This window comes from Eubalaena glacialis, chromosome 2 (assembly GCF_028564815.1).
Source record: "Eubalaena glacialis isolate mEubGla1 chromosome 2, mEubGla1.1.hap2.+ XY, whole genome shotgun sequence".
NCBI lineage: Eukaryota > Metazoa > Chordata > Mammalia > Artiodactyla > Balaenidae > Eubalaena > Eubalaena glacialis.
In genome coordinates, this window is record NC_083717.1 from 20,657,738 (window position 1) to 20,676,727 (window position 18,990).

Genomic DNA, 18,990 nt, shown 5'->3' on the forward strand with positions numbered 1-18,990 from the left:
TAAATATCTAGAGGAAATTGGTCATTTGATATTTAAAGAAATGTTAATTGTTTAATGTATTCATGATATTAAGATACTAGATTTTATAAAAAGCTCCATCTTCCCAGTGATTTAGGTAATTATGTTTTTCTGTAGTTAGAGGGAAAATCCCATGGACTGTTTACTTCAGCCCTATATATAGCTATTGTTTTAACCTTTGGTGACTTGAGAAGAGGGCTTTTGTTGGAATGGTAGGTGAAAGCCTGATGGAGTGTGGGCTCAGTGGGAAACGGAAAAGGAGGAAGTGAAAATACTGGATACAGGTAGAGCTGACTTGAGACGTTTTCTAGAAAGGGAAGAGAAATGGGGATGTAGCTAGAGAAGGTCAGAGTTAAAAGAGGAGGGTTATTTTTAAGATAGAGGATGTTATGGAGTAGATGCCGATGGAATAATCCTTTAGAGAAGAAACACTGGATTTTACTTTCATTGATGCTGATAAGGTCAGAAGCTATGATAATGTATAAATTAGCGGTACAGGCCAATTTGCTTCTTCATACATCTAGAAAACTCTTACTTTATGAAACAAACCTTATATTCATGTCATTTAGGAGCACACATCATCAAATAAAACATAATCATTATAATCCCTTTGACAAGGTAATAAACAGTTTACTCCTTAAAGAAGTTTTTCCTATCTTACATGAGTCAGTAGCGATTTACTCATTCATTCATTTGTCTAGCAAGTATTTATTGGGCCTACTGTGTGACTAGCACTGTTCAGCTTAGTATAAAGTAGTAAATAAAAACAGACCTGGTTCCTGCTCTCAGAGAATGTACTTTTTGGGGGAGGTAGATATTTAACCACAAATATGTAATTTCAAATTATAAGTGCTAAGGAACTAAAAGAATGCTTTGGTAGAGTAAAGGAAGGGACTCCTTTAGATAAGATAATCAGAGAAGGCATCTCTGAGAGCATGACTTTTAGACAAGACAGGTACAGAGGAGTCATCTGGGTGAAAAATTAGGGTAATGTGAAAACAGTGTGTCAGAGGTCCTGAAGCAGAAAAGAACTTGTGTTTGAAAAACTTAAAAAAGGCCAGTATTAATAGAACACGGTCTGTGGGTGGGTCACAGCATGAGAACAGGTAATTGGGAGTGGCCCGGTCCTTTAAGGAGCTGGTTCAGACTGGGATAGGACTAAAAGCAGGGAGACTAACCAGGGGGGTGGTTAGAAGGCTGTGGTGGTAACCCAGGTGAGAGATGATGGTCATCTGTCTAGGAGAGTGGCAGAGCACATGGACAGAAGTCTGGATTTGAAAGCTGTTAAGGAGGTAGAATGAACTGGATTTATTTGGTGCTTGATTAGATAGCGGTGTGTGGGGCCCAAGGAGTCAAAGACGACACTCAAGTCTTTTAGCTTTTGGGCCACTGGCTGGTCTCTGACAGGGAACAGGAGAGTGAGCCCGAGTTCCACTTGTTAAGTTTGAGGAGCCTGTGAGGTGTCAGTGGAAATGTCTGGAGATCAGAAGAGAAACATAAACGGAGCAGTTGTTAGAGCATATTTAAAGCCATGGCAATAACTGACTCACCCAGATGTAGAGTGTGGAGACAGAAGAGGAGCAGGTTCTGGGTTGAGCCCTGAGGAACCCAGCATTTAGAAATGAGGTAGAACAGCTGAGGAAGTCAGAGGAATGGGAGCTTTTGATGTGGTCCAGTGATCGTTGCTTATTGAGCACTCTTGAAGAAGTGATCTGGAAGGATGGGAGGATGTGATCAGAGAGGAGGAAACTTTGAATTCACATTTTTGCATTTGTTTTTATGTACTGGAGAAAACTTCATCCTCTGTTAGGCACTGATTTTAAATCATTATCAAATACCCCAAACGAACAGTTGTACAGACGTCTTCCTTTTGCTAAAAATCATAGGAAGATGCAGTATCGTGAAGACATTGACTCTTCATGAATCAGGTCCTTAAATTTCATGCAGTCCTAATTCTGTCCCATGGGGGGCATTTAGGGATGGGGTGGGGGTGGGGGGAGAGAAGAACAGGGACATGAATGCAGAGTGAACTTAACAAAATTATTCCTAAAAGCATCTGTAAGAACAAACAGAATAGCTAGGAGACTTGTAGAAAATGAAGAGTGAGTCAAGATACAAGATATTAAAACACTTTAAACATACAGTAGTAGGTTGTTGCAGGAATAGATAGATTAATCAAACAGAGGAGAGTCCAGAATAGACCTCAGAACATGGCAGTTTAATCATGATGAAGTTAACATTTCAGATCAGTTGAGGGAAAATGGTGTATTCAACAAATGGTCAATAAAAATAAAGCTGGATTTCTGTTTTATTTCCACACCAGAATTAATTGCAAATCTCTCAAAAAATCTTAATAATTGTGAAAACTGTTGAGCACTGCATTAAGACTTTACATTTATTCTTCATACAGTGCTGTTGGATGCTGTTCATATTCCCATGTTTCACTTAAAGAAATAGGCTTGGAAAGACAAAAAAACTTGCTTAAGGTGAAAGGGTAGTGAGTGGTGTAGTCTCTTATCAACCATTTGTTATATTACTTTCCAGCACAGAATGCCATAAAAACCTTTAAGAAATAACAAACCAGGGGGGGGGAAAGTCTATAGCGGACACAACACGAGTCAGTATCTCTACTATACCAAAGAGATCGTACAAACTAATGAGAAAAGATGAATGACTCATTTTGTTGTTGTTGGAAAGAATATGCAAAATCGTGCTAAAGCTCACTGACAATCAAAAGATAAGCAAACTAAGAAGAACCTTTTTATCAGATCATCAGATATTAAGATTTAAAAAGTGATAGTATCTATTGTGGTTAAGTGTGGGCAAACATCTATATTTGGTAAGTGTAAATGAGTCCAGTGTTTTTTAGAGAAAATTTGGTAAACCTGTCAGATGGGCATGCCATTTGATCTAAAAAAGTACCCTTAATAATAGTCTCTCAAGTGCATGAAGTTAAATATAATGTCAAAGATGTGACATTGTAATAGAAAAAAAGTCTAAGCTGTCTATCAATAGAGGACCAATAAAATAAATACACACCCCTATAATTAGCTCTGTATATATTCAACTAGATGCCCAAGATATTGAATCAAAAAGAAGAAAAACATGTATGTTTAGTATAGAATAATATGCATCATGGTTGCTCCTGTTTATATGTGTATATAGTATATGTTTATATATGTATATATATGCAAGAAAAAAATCTGGAAGGACATGACCCATTGTTAATAGTTGTTGCATCTTGGAGTCGGGCTGAGGGAGGTAGCTGGAGGGATTGGTATGGACGCACTTGGTAATATGTGTGTGTGTGTGTGTGTGTGTGTGTGTGTGTATATATATATATAAATTAATTAATTTTATTTTTGGCTGCGTTGGGTCTTTGCTGTGCGCAGGCTTTCTTTAGTTGCAGCGAGCGGGGGCTACTCTTCTTTGCAGTGCGTGGGCTTCTCATTGCGGTGGCTTCTCTTGTTGTGGAGCACTGGCTGTAGGCGCACGGGCTTCAGTAGTTTCGGCACGTGGGCTCAGTAGCTGTGGCTTGCGGGCTCTAGAGCGCAGGCTCAGTAGTTGTGGTGCACAGGCTTAGTTGCTCTGCGGCATGTGCGATCTTCCCAGACCAGGGCTCGAACCCATTTTCCCCTGCCTGGCAGGCGGATTCTTAACCACTGCACCACCAGGGAAGCCCGGTAATATATTTTTGTATTGAAATAGTTTACGAAGAGAGTATGTTAATTTTGTAATCAGAAAAGAAAGATAATTTACAAATCAAGATTCATCTAACATGATTCTTTCAAATTTTAAGTATTGATAAAAAGTCTTTATAGATCTTATGAACCTGGGAGAACTTTAAGCAAATTCTAAGAAATTGGAACTTAGAAATCAAAACAATAAAACCTTACACCTTTATTACCATTTTGCTTGATTTGCAAGTCTCTTGCATATATGGCACCTATATCAAAAGACTATTTAAATAGCGTTAAGCAGTTTTAACACCTTCATGGCCTTTCAGCATTACCTTCTTAGCTTTGAAGAGTCATGTTCCGCTCTTTTCTCATTCGTGCTCCATTCATCAGACTTAGAAAATTATTTGCAGTTCCCTAAATGCAACTGCTGTTTCACATCCTTGCTTTTGCACCTATTCCTCCCCTGCCTAAATTCCCTCCATATCCCTCAAACTGCTCTTTTACCATCTGCTTGGAAGAAGTCATGTGAAGTCTTAATGTTCTCAAATGTCCCATTTTCATTCAACCTTTTGTGAAATCTCAGCACCCACCCACTCTCAGCTAGGCCTATGTGGTCACTCCATCCCCAACACACGTTATACACAACCCAGATGAATCGTAATTAATTTATTTCTCTCTCTTACTTAACAAGTTTATGAGCTCTTTGAGGGTAGAGACTGTCTTTTTAATATTAGTATCTCCAAGCCTAACATGTAGTAAGTCATTGGTGAAGGTTTGTTTAAATAATTGGTTGATAAATGCAGTGTGAATGCTAAAAATAATTGATATTAATAAGCAGGAAGTTAATCTGAACATTAATAGATTCCATTCACTCTTTTTTTTTTATTATTAAATTTATTTATTTATTTATTTATGGCTGTGTTGGGTCTTCGTTTCTGTGCGAGGGCTTTCTTCCAGTTATGGGGAGTGGGGGCCACTCTTCATCGCGGTGTGCGGGCCTCTTACTATCGCGGCCTCTCTTGTTGCGGAGCACGGGCTCCAGACGCGCAGGCTCAGTAATTGTGGCTCACGGCTCATGCTCCGCGGCATGTGGGATCTTCCCAGACCAGGGCTCAAACCCGTGTCCCCTGCATTGGCAGGCAGATTCTCAACCACTGCGCCACCAGGGAAGCCCTCCATTCACTCTTAAATATTAATTGGGCACCTGCTGTGTGTAAAGCACCACCATAGAATGCCAGGGAAAGGGTTCAGTGATGAACCCCATCAGTCAGGTGGGACGTCTCATGGATAAGCAGGCAGTTATGGCCTATGATAACTACAAAGGAAGATGTGTGCTGTGAATGTGAATGAGAGGACAAGTGCACTCAAGGAACAGGGAAACAGTAGAACCTACAGCATTGTTTGTTTGAGCTTGGGAGAGGCTGGAGCCATCAATAGGAGCCAAATCATATGGTTCTTCCAAGGCGTGTGTAAGGGTTTGGAGGTGGGGGATGACTCTGTGGTTTCAGAAGGACGACTTGTTTCTAGCGTTTGCTCTAAGAAATATAGCACTGAAGGAATTGTTTGCAATGTATTGGGCTATTTACATTTTTTCATTTCTGTCTTTAAGCAACGAAGTGGCGAATCTGTTAAAGTGCACCAACTTGATGTTGCCATTCCCTTGCATCTCAAAAGCCAGCTGAGGAAAGGGCCCCCACTCGGTGGTGGGGAGGGAGAGGCAGAGTCTGCAGATACGATGCCGTTTGTCATGTTAACCAGAAAAGGCAATAAACAGCAGGTAAGAATCTGTCTGCCGTGTATTCACAGTTGGTTGTTAGTTATCAAGTGTAAGCAGTAACTTTGTTTTATAGGTTCTAAATTATCTTTTGCTTACAAGGGGAAAGACTGGAAACATTTAAAGTATTCAGTGATAGGGACTTCCCTGGTGGTCCAGTGGTTAAGAATCCGCCTGCCAATGCAGGGGACACGGGTTCGAGCCCTGGTCCAGGAAGATCCCACATGCCGCAGAGCAACTAAGCCCATGTGCCACAACTACTGAGCCTGCGCTCTACAGCCCGCAAGCCACAACTACTGAGCCTGTGTGCTACAACTACTGAAGCCCACATACCTAGAGCCCATGCTCTGCAACAAGAGAAGCCACCTCAATGAGAAGCCCGCGCACCGCAACGAAGAGTAGCCCCTGCTCGCCACAACTAGAGAAAGCCTGCGTGCAACAGCGAAGACCCAACACAGCCAATAAATAAATAAATATTCAGTGGTAGAAATAATTTTATCTATTATGTGTACAAATGACATATCTGACTTCTATGGAATGGATATTTTTTAATGGAAAGGACATTTAAAATTTAAATCAGGGACTTCCCTGGTGGTCCAGAGGTAAAGAATCTGCCTTGCAGTACAGGGGATGCGGGTTCAATCCCTGGTCAGGAAACTAAGATCCCACATGCTGCGGAGCAACTAAGCCCGAGCGCCTCAACTAGAGAGCCTGCATGCCGCAAACTACAGAGCCCATGTGCTCTGGAGCCCGCACGCCACAACTACAGAGCCCACGAGCCCTGGAGCCTGTGTGCCACAACTAGAGAAGAGAAAAAATCCACATGCCACGACTAGAGAGAAGCCCGTGTGCCACAACGAAAGATCCCTCATGCCTCACCGAAGATCCTGTGTGCCGCAATGAAGACCCGATGCAGCCAGATAAATAAATAAATTAAAATAAAATTTAAATCATATGTATTTGTTAGAAGATATAAATACCTTGACTTTCAGTAGAAGGGTTTCATGTGTAAGCTCAGGGTGGGAAAGGAAAGGAGAGTGAGGGCAGATAATCTCAAGAAAATGCTCACTTGCCGAGATTTCTCTTGGGAAAAAACCAAAAATCATTGTTTTCTGACCCCTGATCCTTCTCCTCCATTCTCCTTAAATTACCTCTTCCTTCTTTCCCTTATCTCACAGATGGCCCTCAAAATCATTTCCCCGACTACTAAGCTATCACTTTGGTTCATACATTCACTCATCAAATATTAATTGTCTACTATGTGCCAAATACCATCCTAAGCGTGAGGCTACAGTGATGAACAAGATGCAGCCCCCGGCCTCATGAATGCACAACCCAGCTGAGGGAGAGACAGCATAATATATTTGCAGATAGTGAAAAGTGCCCTGAAGAAAATAGAGCCTGGCTCTCAGATACAACTCTAGGATACATCATATATTACCAGTTCTGTAAAAAAAATTCCACACTTTAATATTTCTGAAATTAAGCCGCCTCTTAGAGTTGGTGGACTCTTGGGATAATTGACAGCATTTTTTTCTGTTTTAGTGGTATGTAAAATAATGCTGCATCTTATAATTAATGGAAGTGTCAATGAAATACAGTGGCTACCACAGCTTATCACAGACAGGTTCAGCACCTGGCTCCCCCATTCATTTAAATAGTCATTTAACAGATACTTATTGTTGACTTGCCACATACCAGGCACTGTTCCATGTGCAGAAATGCAGGAGTCAACCAAGTCCCTCCTTTCTTGGGAGCTTTCATTCTAGTATTGAGAGGCAACAATAAAAAAATAATGTCAGGATGGAGACAGTGCTGTGTTGGAAAATAAAGCAAGATAAGAGGATAGAAGAGACCGGGTGGGGAGGAGGCGATGAGAGGGAGACAGCTGCTGCGGGGGTGACCGGAGAAGACCGGGAATGAGGTGTTCTCTGTGAGGGCAGGGATGCTCTGTTTCCTCCCTCCCAGCACAGCCTCCAGGAGATGATGCCTACCTTAATTTTTTATCTCTGCTTTGGTCAGGTAATTTCTTGTTACTCAAAAGATCAAAGTTGTACAGTATACCATTATTTTGCTGTAGTGCAAATAAATCTTGAGATATGAAAACTGAATACCAGTTAGGATCACGGAATGGAGGGCTGGGAACAGGGTTTCCATCATGAGTCATGTTTAAATAGTTAACTTTGACTTCGACTCTGAGCACTGCTGTATCTTTTTCAGACACTGTCTTCCTAATTCCTTTCTAGTCAATAGGACTTTCCTCTGTCGCAGGTTCTAGGGTTATCAGGTTTTTAGGAAAGTTCCCCCCCTTTCTCACCCTCAGGCCAGAGATGAGCCCTCACATTTCCCCTCTCCCTCATCCTCCACCCAGTCCCTAGAAAAATAAGGGTTTGTTTTTGATCAAGACCCTAAACTTGGTGTTGGAGTGAGATCTTTGTAAAACTGCTCTTCTCAGCACTTGGAACTGCTAGTTCACCATGGTTACCAGGATTCTCAAAGCCCAGAGTTTTTGCTTTTCTTTTCTTTTCTAGGGATGACTTAGTACTCTGAGTAGACTTTTCTATTTCAGTCATCACGTTGTAGGTCTGATTCATTTTCTTTTTCTTTAAAAGCTCTCAGCTTCCCCTTTCCACTCCCTCGCTCTCCCCTCATCACCAGATTTCTTGGCACAAAAAGGAAGGTTGTTTTTTTTTAAATTGTGAAGGGCAGTACGTGGCAACGTCAGTTCAGTAGGCCTTGGTTCCTATTCCCGTACAGCTCCTGAACATTTGTACTACATTGGCACACTTCTTGAGCCTTGATTTTTCTTATTTAAAAGGAGCCTTAGGAATATCTTTCTGTGAAGATCAAATTACACAACAGTAAATAATCAGTTTTCTTCATTCATCCCTCCCTTTTCTGAGGCACACATGAAAATTCACTATACCTGTGAATTTGCACACCCCATTTGATCTTTTCAGAACGTATAGGCATAAAATTAAAACCTACCTTCAGAAACTTTGATGCTTTGAAAAGTAAATTCATTTCAGCTGTCCTGAATTCTAAATTGTATGGGTCAACATAGGACCATATGTCTGTGTTTTAGGAGAAATATTTTTGGTTCAAAGTGGATAGATTATATAGTGTGTAACCTATATAGCTTGAGAATGAGGAGTGAGTCCTTATTTCTTAAAATGTGAAATTTTGTTTAAGGAAACATTTTTATTGAACTTTATTTTTAAAATGTTAGCAAACATGAAATGAGAGCTCAGAGTACTTGGTTATTAAGTAAATTTTCAACTCATAAACATTATTTGGAATTTTGGAAAATGTTCAATTTTAGGAACATTATTTGAAGAAACATCACTGTTATTTTGTGGTCTGAAGAAGAAAGTATATTTTGTTCTGATTTTTATTTGACTTTTGGGCGTTGGCCCTTCTGGTGCAATGGTTTTTTTAGAAATATGAAATGTGTAGCCTTATAGGAATCTTTAGATTTTAAATGAAAGATCTCTTTGTGCACCAGATTTGTGCCCAGAAATAACTTTCTTCTGTAGTCAGTAGGAAAAGAAAAATTTGCACCAATGAAGTAAGTAGTTGAAAAGAAAGGATAATATTGTTGATAGTTTCTTTCTATTTTTAAATGTCTGTGAATTAGAATAATGAATTGAAATAAAATGTTTTGATCATTACAGCAAAAGTTTTCATGTAATAGAGCCATTATGTAATGTTTTAAAGAACTTTTTGATTGTTTTAAACAAAAGCACAATATATTTATTATAGTTTAATACTTGTTAACAGTCCTGAAACAGGGACATCCTGCTAAAAACAAACCATTCTATAGATAAGAACTCTCCCCCATAATAGAGAAATAGATCTCATCAGTCAGTTGCTTAACTCTTTCTCTTTTCCAGTGTCACAGCTATCTTTGGAGTATGAAGGTCTGTGAAGCCTGAAGGCGGACTAGACTGTATAGTTCAGGACGGCAGAACTGATTCCAGAGGGTAGAAATGAAAAGGCTGCAGATTACAGCTTGCTGTATAAAACCCTTTCTGATAGTTAGCCATATGTAATAGGGTCTGTACAGTGGAAAATGATCTCCTGTTGCTTAGATGTGTGCTCCCAAACAGGGTGCAGAAAAGAGGAACGTCTGCTTTTCCTGGAGGTTGAACTTGATGGCCTTCCACTTCCCATCCAGCCCTAATGGGTTTGTCTCTAGTAGAGTAACACTGTTGTCTGTTTACATTCTTAGATGATGCTGTCTTTATTGACTTATTAGGGAAGGAAAGATTATTATTTTTCTAAACTCATTCTACTTACTGATTTATTTGAAATCTTTTTTTTCTCTGATTTTGTCAAGCCATTTGTGATTTCTTTATTATTTTTTTTTCTCAGTTTAAGATCCTTAATGTACCCATGTCTTCCCAACTTGCTGCAAATCATTGGAACCAGCAACAGGCAGAACAGGAAGAGAGGATGAGAATGAAAAAGCTCACACTAGATATCAATGAACGGCAAGAACAAGAAGATTATCAAGGTATCAAATCTTTTTCAGGATGGAAGTGGAAATTCGGGCTTTTAAAGTACAGAACATCAAAGCTTTTATTCTGCACCTTTTCATGTCATGTTTGTATATATTTAGCCTGAGAAGTTGATTATTTTTTATATTCCATTCTGTCTTCATTTTTCTCTCACTTATTTTGTAAAGTAACACTAATGTAATTTTTGTCATATTTTGCTTCCCCCATAATTCAGTTAGGTTCTATACTGTTAGAGCTATGTTTGCAAGTGATATAATACCAAGTTTTAATTGCCTCATGCTGCCAGTCAACTGTGAGCAAATTATTATTCAACAAATGTCATTTCTTTTGTCTACTTGAGAATCCTGGTCTCGAGGACCCTCTGTTCCTTCAGATTTGCGGGCATCAAGTTAGGATTCCAGTTTTATGCAGACATACCCAGCACACTTGGATTAACTGGAACTTTACATATAGAGTCCACTGACACTTCATAAGTCAGCCTTTTGTCATTCCCCTGGCATCCAGATTTTAGAGCCATAACATGGCTGTCTGTATAGTGCTATACTCACAGACTGCTTTTTGTGCAAGAGATTGTTGTATAAATAAATAGTTGGTTTTCTATCTTTTTTTTGTTAATTAATTTTTTTTTTTTTTTTTGACCACGCTTTGTGGCATGTGGGGTCTTAGTTCCCCAACCAGGGATCGAACCCGTGCCTCCTACAGTGGAAGCGTGGAGTCTTAACCACTGGACTGCCAGGGAAGTCCCAGGTTTCTATCTTTAAATCCCACTTCTAGAATCTTCTCTTCCAGTTCAGTTGATACCCAATGTTCTTAATAATAAATAATGGTAGGTAACACTCAGTGTAAGTGCTTACTATGGCCGGACACTTATGTACTTTATCAAATCACTTAATCCTCACAACAATTCTATGAGATAAGTACTTATTATTATTCCCATTTTACATTTAGGGAAACTGAACCAAAAGTCGCATAGCTAGTATGTGGCAGAGCTGGGATTTGAGCTAATATTATCTGGCTCCAAACGCCGTGCCGATAGCTGTTGTACTAAACTGCTTACGCTGTTTCACTGCCTCACGACACTTAACGTTGTGGCCACATTGACTGTAAAGGGACCGTTGGATGTTAAATGATACTCAAGAGCATGTCTCCTCTCTTGATTGCTCTTCTTGTACTTCTTAATCATTTTAGTCCATATAATGGTTATTTTTCTTTAGTCAGCTACCTGACAGGACTAATAAACTTGATCTCCACAGGGTTTTAATTTGCTTCTTGGGAGTACATTTACCAACGTTAAATGCCTTTTCTGTTTTGCTCCTAATTCCAGAAATGCTGCAGTCTCTTGCCCAGCGCCCGGCTCCAGCAAACACCAATCGGGAGCGGCGGCCTCGTTACCAACATCCAAAGGGAGCGCCTAATGCAGATCTAATCTTTAAGACTGGTGGGAGGTAGGACGGTCTCTCTTATTTCTGCCTTAGCTATTTTTCATGGTGTCCATGTGAGCAAATTAGATAGTTCTGGATTATACCTAATGATCAAAGCCCAATGATGAGCAAAATAGAAAAGTCTTTGAGTTGTAGATATTTGAGTAAAGAAAACCTATTTATGAAATAGTTTGTTTGTTTATTTGTGTTTTAAATCTTAATTTCAGCCACACCAATCTTGGCTTTCACTTTTTCTGAGTGGACTTCTTTGGATTTTTTAGTTTTCTCTTTTGAGGACTAGTTATAGATTAGTTTGAGAGAAGTCACAGGCTTTTTGTTAGAATCTCTCAAGCCAGTGTTATGTAATCATAATGTTTACAAAAACTCAAAACCTGTTACTAGACTTTCAGTCATGCAGATTGAGTTTGTTTTGAGGTATTTTGTTTGTTTGTTTTTAAATTATAAAATATCCTACTGGGATCTATGCCAGTTCTTCTTAAACTGAGTTGCTTAATGTGAAATAATTAAAACTCTGTAAGGTATTTCATATAGAAGATATTGCCTAATATCTTCTTAGATATTGCCTAAGACCTCACTCATCTTTTTTTTAAAGTTGTTGAAAGTTTTGCTGGGATCTGATCTAAAGACCCGTACCTATCAACTTTGTTTTCTGTCTTGTGTTTGGGTTATTATCAAAAGTGACATAGGCTTTGTGCTCTTACTGGTCTTCCTTGGGGTATTAGTATTTAGACTGAGGCTCTACAGCAGCCCTCAAATGTTGTCACCTTGTTGTTGGAGACAGGCGAGTAGGTGTAGAAAAGAGGTGCTGGGGTAGAGAAATGGTCCACTGCGGAGAGTAGTAGCATTGGAGAAAACGCAGATGTTCCAGCCTGTGTCTTTACTCACTGAGTATATTTGTGTTCCCGGTAACATTTTTCTTTGAACTATATGCTCAGACAACTCTAATCAAATTGCAATTTAGGAAATTGGTTTGTCATTGACAGTTTAGGGATCTGTTTTTTAACAGCTATTGAGTGTAATTTTTTTTTTTTAGAAATCCACGTTACAAATGATGTACAATAGGCATAAGATACTAGGTTATTTTAAATTACCCGACCTTCATTAAAGTCCTTTAATAATACCTTTTATTGTGCTAAGATGTGGAACTGGCTAGGTTAAGAAAGAGGCCATGGAAATTTTAGTTTTCTCCTTTTACATTTTCTTAGAGTAGCTTTAAATATATACCATTGTGTTCTTGGTAATGTCTGCTCCCTCTTTCTTTTTTTTTTTTTTTTTTTTTCAGGAGTTTTAATATTTATTTATTTATTTGGTTGTGCCGGGTCTTATTTATTTATTTATTTATATTTTATTTTTCGCTGTGTTGGGTCTTCATTTCTGTGCGAGGGCTTTCTCTAGTTGCGGCAAGCGGGGGCCACTCTTCATCGCGGTGCGCGGGCCTCTCACTGTCGCGGCCTCTCTTGTTGCGGAGCACAGGGTCCAGATGCGCAGGCTCAGTAATTGTGGCTCACGGGCCTAGTTGCTCCGCGCCATGTGGGATCCTCCCAGACCAGGGCTCGAACCCGTGTCCCCTGCATTAGCAGGCAGATTCTCAACCACTGCGCCACCAGGGAAGCCCCCTCTTTCTTATCTTGACATTTTTCATCAACTTCACTGGCCGTATTGCAGCCTAACATCTCTGAGCAGCATTGTTTCTATTAATCCCTAATCCTTTCTCAGTTTAGATATTGTAACTGTAGCATTGTTTCCTAATTTTTCAATGTTTGGGTGACTTTACAGAATCAATAAATATGACATTTGCTACATAATTACTATTTGCAGTAGGATTTGCTCCCCTCAGCTTACATTTCATCCAGCACCTTCCATGGGTTCAGTGCTGCACTGTGGAAAATTCAGAAGTAGAAGACAGAGACTTTACTCTCAGACTTATAGTCCAGTTGAGAAACCAGGTCCAGGTACTTGACAGCTAATTTTGCCCTAGTCATGTATTTATTTTAAAAATCATTGATGGAGAGTCTAAGCACCAAGCATTTCTCAAGGAGTATGGAATCAAAATATGGGAAAGCAGATATATCAACTTAAACATGCTGCTATAGTTGTGTATATGAACACAGAGATGTGCCTTTCTTAGTTTGCTACCAGTTACTCGGTCGTTTTTCAAAGTTCTTTGTTACCTTTCTGATTTCCTTCCCTCCGTCCAGCCCTGCGGTCAGCCAGACTTGGAACTGGCCACGCTGGCTGTCTCTCACCTCGCACTCACTGCGCATCTGCCTCCCCGCCCCTTCCCTGACACCTTGGCCTTGGCCCGGGCCGCCTCAGTGCTCCGTTCAGCCATCTGGGTGGCTGTCTCGGAGCGCTCTGCACGTGGGCCCCCCTCTTCTGTCGGCACACTGTCTTCCCGTGACCTCTGCGGCTCTGCTGTCCTTTCTGGTCTTTTTCTTCCCTCCCTGCCTCCTCTGCTTGTCTCCTGACTCCAGGGTGGCCTTGCCTCCTCTTGGAAATACCCGTGCCCCTCAGGCTGGTCCTTGGCCCTCCTCGCTTACGCCGAGCACTCTCGCAGGAGGTGTCCCCTCCCGTGGCTCCGTTACCAGCCGGGTCTCCAGCCCAAGCCTCCACTCTGGTTTCTGACCGTGCACCTGCTGTCTTCTGAACAACCACCTAGACGTCTCCCGGAAACTTCGACTTCAGCGTGTCCCCTCCCCATCCTCTCCCCTCCTCTGTTCTCTAGCCCAGTGAACGGAAGCTCTGCCCTCGCAGTTGTCCAAACTAGAAAAGGAGGTTTTGTTTTTGACTCTTCCCTCTGCATCAGTCTCTCTGTGTAGTTAATTAACAAATACTCTGATTCTACTGGTAAATGGCTTTCTCACACTGGCCCTGTTTATTCCACCTCCGCCACGGAGGTCCTAGATCAAGCTACTGTCACCTCTCATCTGGATTACTGCCTGCAGCCTCCAGATATGCTTCTCAGTCTCCAATTTCAACCCCTTCCAATGCATCTTCTCTGCTCTCCCCACAGTGTTCTTTCTCAAGTGCAAACCTGCCGTTTGACCAGCAGTGAGCTCTTGTGCTTAAACCCTTCAGTGGCTCCTCATGGCTTGTGGGATCAAGTCCCAACTCCTCACTTGGTTAACACGACCCTGCGTGATGGGGGTGCACTCCCCTTACTGGCTTTACCTCTTGCTGTTTTTTCCCCTACTTCCACCCAGCTGGCCTTTTAGCTCTTCTAGTTATGCCCTTTTTTGCCTCCCTCTGTTTGGAACCCTTTCGGGCTCTTCCCCGGATAACTCCTGCTCCTCCGTCAGGTCTCCCCTTGAAACTCGGGAGCCTGACCTTGCTGCCCTGGCTCACTGTGTTGCCCCAGACCTTGTTGTGCTTCGTCACCTGCTAGCTTGTCTCCATCCCCCAGGAGATTGAAGACTCAGGGCAGACATGAAGCCTTATCTTGCTTTCCGTTTTATCTCCTCCATAGGTCTTGGTGCCTGTTACATAGTAGATGCCCAGTAAATATTTGTTGAATGGACAGAGGGACTTCAAAAGAATCTATGCTTAGTCATTTAATAAACTTTCTTCCTGTGTTATGCTCCCTAGCACCCTCATTCCCTTTTGTTTTCCTGATTTTGTGAGACTCTGAACTCTTGAGCTACTTGCTTTACCTATTTTAAATCTCTTCCTAAAATAATGACTTGGCAAAAAAAAATCCTAACTTGTCCAACACTCTTGAAAATGGCCCTCTGTAAAGTCTTATGGTTTTATAGTCTTCTCAAAGCCAGTGCTCTTAAAATGCAGGTTCGGATGAACATTGTAGAGGAAAAAGCAAATATGTAAAAGTGAGTTTTTGAGCCTTTCAAGCACCAAATGTTCTTTGCTATTTTTTAAACTTAAGTGAAGAAATGTAGTCATGTGGAAGAATGTTAGATGATGGGGTGGTGTCTTTTGGTAGTTTGGCTCCTCTTTATTTTCTTCTATTTTTAACGCTGGGCCAGACTCCGTAGGAACCTGTGCATCTAGAGCCGTGGTCCTCGGGTGTCTGCGTGCTGAAGTCCTGTAGAAAGAGGCAGACGGAGGTTCTGTGAGTGAGGTCTGAGAAACTGTTTTCAGTTTGACTCTTAACTTGGCTAGTACTTTTTTTTAAAAGTTATTAAATTGTTGACATTATATGTCAGATAAAGGGAAATTTACTTGGAAACTGTTATTAAAGCAGTTTTAAGTTTTTATTACCTGTAGATTTTGATAAGGCTCCCAGACATTAATTATAATGATTTTTATATTTTCTAATCAGGATTGAAATAGGGCTGTAAGTTAAAATTTCAGTCCTTCTCCCTGGGCAGGAATGCTCTAACAAGGAATAAGCATTTGCTTATAATAAGTTAAAATGGCAGTAGCACTCTTAAGTAACACAATTACCAAGGTGTTCTGTAGTGCAGGACAGGGTTGCTTTCTACCCTCTGAGTGTTGAATAAACTGTGAAACTCAGCATCTTTGGCAAGTGTTAATACTAATACGGTTTATATGCTATAAATTTGTGTGGATTATACCAGCGCTCCTCAAACTTTAAAATACCTATTTTAACCATCCTGACTCTTGTTAAACTGCTGGTTCTGATTAGTTTCTAACAAGCTCCCAGGTGATGTCAAAGCTGCTGGAGTGTGGACCACACTCTGAGTAGCAAGGGGTTATAATAAGTGTGTCTTATTTATCAAAGACTGTGAATGCTTTTCCTGTCATTCATTGCGTTTATCTAAAGTATTCTGTTTTAGACCGTTGCTTTGTCTTGACATCAGGGGAGAAACTGTTTCTTTCTCTCAGAGAATACTTCTTTTACTGACCTTTTCCCATTCAGTTCAGTTCTGCACGACTTGCGGATGTATCTAGCTGAAAATAGACTTCTCCGTATTTGCATTTTATTCTTTGAAAGTTTCTTGCTAATGCAACTTGCCTTGTGAGAGACAACCTGTATGAGTTTGCTAGAGCTGCCAAAAGAAAGCATGATAAACTTTGTGACTTAAACAACAGAATGGTTTGCCTCACACTTCTGGAGGCCGAAATCCAAGGTCAGGGCCGGGTTGGTTCCTTCTGAGGCTGAGAGGAGAATCCGCTCCAGGCTCCCTCCTGGCTTCTGGTGCTTTGCCAGCAATCTTTGGCCTCCCCTGGCTTCCACAGCACCATCTGACCCGTGCCTTCATCTTTACATGGCGTTCTCCCAGGGTGTGTGTCTGTGTCCAGGTTTCCTCCTGTTACGAGGACACAGCCACACTGGATCAGGGGCCCATCCTACTCCAGTCTGGCCTCGTCTTAACAAATTACACCTGCAGTGACCCTATCTTCAAATATGGTCACATTCTGAGGTACTGCGGTTAGACTTCAACATGTGAATTTGGAGGGTACACCGTTCAACCATGACACAAACCATGAATTTTCAGCATCTTAGAAAGTAGTTACAGGAGAGCTACTGGGACCACCCCCTTCTGATCAGCATCAGAATTGCTCTTTTTAGTGCCCCTCCGCCCCCTGTTGTATCTTAGTCCAGTAGGAATTTGTGTGCTCTTTAGAAAGCACTGACTTGTCTGCAGATGTCAATGAATAGTGGCTGGGGCCTTTTTTAGGGGCCTTTTCTTGCTGGAGGGTCGTCCTCAGTCCTGGTTCTTTAACATTGCCCTGTTTGTGCCTCTAGGAGACGTTGATCCAGCAGCACGTGTCATTTCATTAGGTCCTGTATCTGATGTTGTGGATAGTGGAGTCCTCCAGCAATTGAATGAGAGCAGTGGACACATCTCAGCATGTCGGTCTAGAGAGTTGCGAATCTAAACCTGGGACAGGCTGGGGCCATGAGGCAGAAACAGCAGCCTCTGCCAACACCGGAACAAGCCGACGCTTCCAGATAAGGCAGAAAAGGCCTTTTGTAATGGAAATCACGTGAGGGTTCATCTTCTCTTGAGAATGCAGTCAAGAAATGAGATGGTTGACTTGATTCCTGAGCAGTTACACCAAGAAGAGCGTCAGTGAGATGACTGAGCCAAAGAAGAAACGGTTGTAATGGTAATGGTATGGGGGAAATGAACTTGAGTTTAAACTTGATTTGAGTTACAGTGTCTCTGAATTGAACATCCCAAGTTGGAAGAAGATACATTTGGGGGCTCCAGGACTATAGTAGCAAAGTATAGAGCAAGCAGTAAAATCTTCTAGTGAAAACTTACATGCAGGACAACAAAATGATGAAAGATATCCAAATACCAGATAATCCACCAGGAAGGCTTTTGTTTAGGAATTTGTTTCAAGAGGAACAAGGGATGAGGGAGAAAAATCAGTTTTATCCATCAGAGTCAGTAATGTAACATTGCCTATTAGGGTAAAAAGAAAATGTGAAGACGATTAGTGTACAAAGCATGTACCCAGATGGCTTAGGGGAGTCTGACACCAGCCTAAGAACAGGGATAGTTGAGCCCATTGTAAGTATCATTGAAAACAGACAGCGTGCCAGGCAGATGTCACAGAAGATGGACGAAGGACAGCGAGAAGGGGATCCGGAGATTTTGTTGACCTTCATGGGTTTACAGCCTCTGTCTCTAAACAAAGTATGGAAACAGTAGAGCTTTTATTTTGCTTTTGTTTTTCTTTTATTTTGTTTTGTTTTCCCCCCACTAAGTAGAAATGAGCATTCTTAGTCTGTTTCTGGCAATCTGTTAATTTATTAGGATAGTTGTCTTTCGTTTGCTTTCCAATAGGCATAGTAAATTTAGTTGAAGAGCACATCTGTATGCTACAACTTGATTACATCTTTTTTTCTAGCTATTTTGCATTTTTTCTTTTACAATGTTTCAGTTTCTGCATGTAGAATTAAATAAGAAACAAAACTTGTAAAGTTGTAACATTTCACATGGAAATGCTGCCCGATCTTCACCAGCTTCAGAAATCTGACCTTTGCCGATGCTGCAATAAAGTGTTGTAATTTAGATTTGGTGTGGTTGTGTTTTATTTGGTTTGGGTTTTGGAAACCTATTAAATGGGTAAATCAGTATCTTCCACGGTCATCACTGTTCTTTATAAAATAGTCTCAGAGACGATTTCTTTAGCATTTCACTGGTATTGTTGCTCTCCCTTTAGCATCTGTTATTTGCATTGTTTTCCTGGGTTCCTGAGTTAGCTTACCTTTGGGGTCAGTAAAAAAAGTAGCCAGTGGAGTCCAATAGAATAAACATTTTTAGAGCAGGCTTGAAGCTGGTTATGATGGAAAATGCTGGCACAGCACAGTCTAGCCTGGGGTGGTGTTTATGATCTTACCCACGTGTGTGCCGCAGGGCTGATAAACCCCTCTGTAAGGCAGGCGGTTCAGAAGGGAATTGCGAGAACCATCGTTTTCAACTTCTTTCCAGGTGTTTATTCCAAGGCTGGCTGAGACAATCCAGAAGGCGTGAAGGAAGTTTCAAAACTCGACTTAATTCTCTTAACCCTATTTTCCAACCCTCATCGCCATCTTCCTTGCTGACCTGTGTACTATTCCTTGCTATTCGGTGTTGAGGAGAATGGTTTACAAGTTTTGTCATGTTTATATTGTTTCCAAG

General features: G+C 41.0%; 1 protein-coding gene across 2 annotated transcripts in view; it reads left to right on the top strand.

Annotated features, from left to right (window-relative positions):
• UPF2 (UPF2 regulator of nonsense mediated mRNA decay) overlaps nt 1-18,381 on the top strand; it is a 92,736-nt gene extending 74,355 nt beyond the window's left edge. Inside the window, exons 19-22 of one of the 2 annotated variants that reach the window (XM_061179425.1) lie at nt 5,308-5,475; nt 9,847-9,988; nt 11,317-11,437; nt 17,103-18,381. In XM_061179425.1, coding sequence (XP_061035408.1) covers nt 5,308-5,475; nt 9,847-9,988; nt 11,317-11,437; nt 17,103-17,112 — 441 coding nt within the window. In that variant the 3' untranslated portion in view covers nt 17,113-18,381. Of the gene's footprint in view, nt 1-5,307; nt 5,476-9,846; nt 9,989-11,316; nt 11,442-17,102 lie in introns of those variants that run through there. The other variant, XM_061179433.1, reaches the window with a different exon arrangement.
• Nucleotides 18,382-18,990: the final 609 nt, after the last annotated feature.